This window comes from Nicotiana sylvestris, chromosome 3, assembly GCF_000393655.2.
Source record: "Nicotiana sylvestris chromosome 3, ASM39365v2, whole genome shotgun sequence".
NCBI classification, from domain to species: domain Eukaryota; kingdom Viridiplantae; phylum Streptophyta; class Magnoliopsida; order Solanales; family Solanaceae; genus Nicotiana; species Nicotiana sylvestris.
In genome coordinates this window covers 18,535,589-18,538,713 of record NC_091059.1, presented here as the reverse complement: position 1 = coordinate 18,538,713, position 3,125 = coordinate 18,535,589, and the positions used below count along the sequence as shown (strand labels likewise).

At 43.6% G+C, this 3,125-nt stretch overlaps 1 protein-coding gene across 1 annotated transcript; it reads left to right on the top strand.

Moving 5' to 3' along the window:
- Positions 1-209: 209 nt before the first annotated feature.
- Positions 210-1,516, top strand: LOC138887109 (uncharacterized). Its single transcript, XM_070168825.1, has 4 exons — positions 210-367; positions 589-655; positions 820-1,227; positions 1,331-1,516. The coding sequence occupies exons 1-4, from the start codon at positions 210-212 to the stop codon at positions 1,514-1,516; spliced, it is 819 nt and encodes a 272-aa protein (XP_070024926.1).
- The last annotated feature ends 1,609 nt before the right edge of the window (positions 1,517-3,125 follow it).

The following is a 3,125-nucleotide window of genomic DNA, read 5'->3' as shown; positions in this document are numbered from 1 at the left end:
CAATGATCTCATACACTGTATAGGAGCAGGGTGGATGGAATAGCGGCTCATATATGGTGTTTGTGTAATAAGAATGTGCAATCGAGACTTAAAGTTAAGTTCTACAAAATAGTGGTTAGACCGATAGTGTTGTATAGTGTAGAGTGTTGGACAGTCAAGAACTCCCATGTACAGAAGTTAAAAGTAGAAAACTGAGGTTGCTAAAATGGATGTGTGGGCATATCAAGGGAGATAAAAGTAGGAACAAAGAGATCTTGGACAAGGTGGGAGTGACCTCCATGGTGGACAAGTTGCATGAAGCAAGGCTAAGATGGTACATGCATGTAAAGAGGAGATGCACATATGCTCAAGTGAGGAGGAGTAAAAGGTTGGCCATATGGAGTATGAGGAGAGGTAAAGTTGGGCCTAAGAAATATTAGGGAGAGGTGATTATGTAGGATATGATGTTGCTTCAGCTGTCAGAGGACATGACCCTTGATAGGGGAATGTGGAGGTTGAAAATTAGGATAGAAGGCTCATAGGTAGTCGAGTGTATCTTTTGTACATACCAGTAATATATTAGTATATTGTCATATTTTCTTATTCCAGATTTATATCAATACTTTTGTTCCTTTTGTCTTTGGTTGTCCTACCATTTTGCCTTGATGTTATTACTGTTTGTGTTACTATTTTCTTTTGCATCTTTCCTTAAGCCAAGAGTCTATTGGAAATAGCCTTTCTACTCTCACAAGATAGGAGTAAGAGTTGCATCCGCACTACCCTCCCCAAACCCTATTTGTGAGATCTCACTGGGTGATTGTTGTTGTTTTATACACATAGGTGGTGCGAGGTATTTCGCCTACGGAGAAGCTATTCATAGGAGGGGATTTCAATGGTCCTATTGGGTCGTGTGCTGGTGGATATGGTGAGGTGCACGGGGGCTTTGGCTTTGGTGATAGGAACGGGGGTGGTACCTCATTGTTGGATTTTGCTAGAGCTTTTGAGTTGGTGATCGTGAACTCTATGTTTTCGAAAAGGGAGGAACATTTAATTACTTTCCAGAATATGGTGGCTAAGACTCAGATTGACTATCTCCTCCTCAGGAGGTGTGATAGGGGGTTGTGTGAGGATTGCAAGGTGATCCCGAGTGAGAACCTCACAACTCAACATTGGCTCCTGGTGATGGACGTTGGTATCTTGATGAAGAGGAAGAAGAGATTTGTACGGTGGTCAGTCGAGGATCAGGTGGTGAGCTTTGTCTAAGGATAATGCGCATGAGTTGGAGGGGCGTCTTACAAATATAGGTGCCTAGAAGAGTGCTGGGGACGCTAGCTCTATGTGGACGACGAAGGCAAACTGTATAAGGGAGGCAACAAGAGAGGTGTTTGGAGTTTTGAAAGGTTACTCTGGTGGGCATAAAGACGATTGGTGGTGGAATGATGTGGTACAAGGTAAAGTGGAAGCCAAGAAAGCAACTTACATTAAGTTATTAGAGAGCACCGATGAGGATCAGAGGAGAGCGAACAGAGAAGATTAGCGGTCACAAGGCTAAGACTGCTACTTTTGGATGGATTTATGAGGAACTTGGGGGAAAAGGTAGGGACAAGAAGTTATTTTGGTAGGCCAAAGCGAGAGAGAAGAAGGCTCGTGACCTGGATCAAGTGAGGTGCATCAAAGACGATGACGGTTGAGTATTGATTGAAGAGGCCCATATTAGGAAAAGATGGCAGTCGTGCTTTCATAAACTTCTGAATGAAGAGGTGGATGGAAACATTGTGTTAGGGAAATTGGGGCACTCTGAGAGTCACCGAGACTTTAGGTATTGTAGGCGCATTAAGGTTAAGGAGGTCATGGGTGCGATGGGTAAGATGAGTCGGGGAAAAGCAACCAGACCAGATGAGATTCCAGTAGAGTTTTGGAGATATGTAGATAGAGCAGGCTTGGAGTGGCTGACTGAGTTGTTTAATGTTATCTTTAGGACAAAGAGGATGCCTGATGAGTGGCGGTGGAGTACAATGGTTCCGGTGTACAAGAACAAAGGGGATATCCAGAATTGTAACAAGTATAGGGGTATCAAGTTACTAAGTCATACCATGAAAGTGTGGGAGAGGGTGGTAGAAGGGAGGATAAGGAGGGTGGTGTCTATATCGGAAAATCAGTTCGGGCCGGGTCGTTCTACTACGGAAGTTATCCACCTTATCAGGAGGTTGGTGGAACTATACAAGTATAGGAAGAGGGATTTGTATATGGTGTTTATTGACCTAGAGAAGGCGTATGACAAGGTTCCTAGGGACGTCCTTTGGAGGTGTCTGGAGGTGACAGGTGTACCAGTAGCTTACATTAGGGCGATAAAGGATATGTATGATGGAGCTATGACTCGGGTTTGGACTGTGAGAGGTGACTTAGAGCCTTTTTCGATTGTTATGGGGTTACACCAAGGATCTGTGCTAAGCCCGTTCTTATTTGCTCTGCGATGGACACACTGACACACCATATCCAAGGAGAGGTGCCATGGTGTATCTTATTCGCTGATGATATAGTTTAGATTGATGAGACGCGAGGCAATGTGAATGCGAGACTAGAAGTATGGAGGCAGGCCTTGGAGTCTAATGGTTTCAAGTTGAGTAGGACTAAGATGGAATATGTGGAATGTAAGTTCAGCTATGTCACGGGGGAAGCGGATGTGGAAGTCAGGAGGTGTGAGCGGTTGACTTTGGTAGGTATGAGAAGAGGTAGAGAGCAGCCTAAGAAGTATTGGGGTGAGGAGATATTTGAGGACATGGTGCCGCTTCAGATATTTGAGGACATGGCTCTTGATAGGAACATATGGAGGTCAAGCACTAGGGTGGTAGGCTAGGGGGTAGTCGAGAGTTCTTTCCTCTTTATACCGGGTAGTCTGATAGAGTTTTGTTTAGGTTTGTTAGCGGTCTATGTTGTGTTCACATTGTTATTTTGCATAGTTTTGTGTTATTGTCCTTTCACTTATTCATTGTTGTTATTTTCTTTCTGGCACATTTTGCTATTACATGCATTTTCTTTTATGATATTATTGTCTCTCTTGTCGAGCCGAGAGTCTCCGGAAAATAGCCTCTCTACTAGTGGGATTTTACTAAGTATATTGTTGTTGTTGTTGTATACTCCATTTA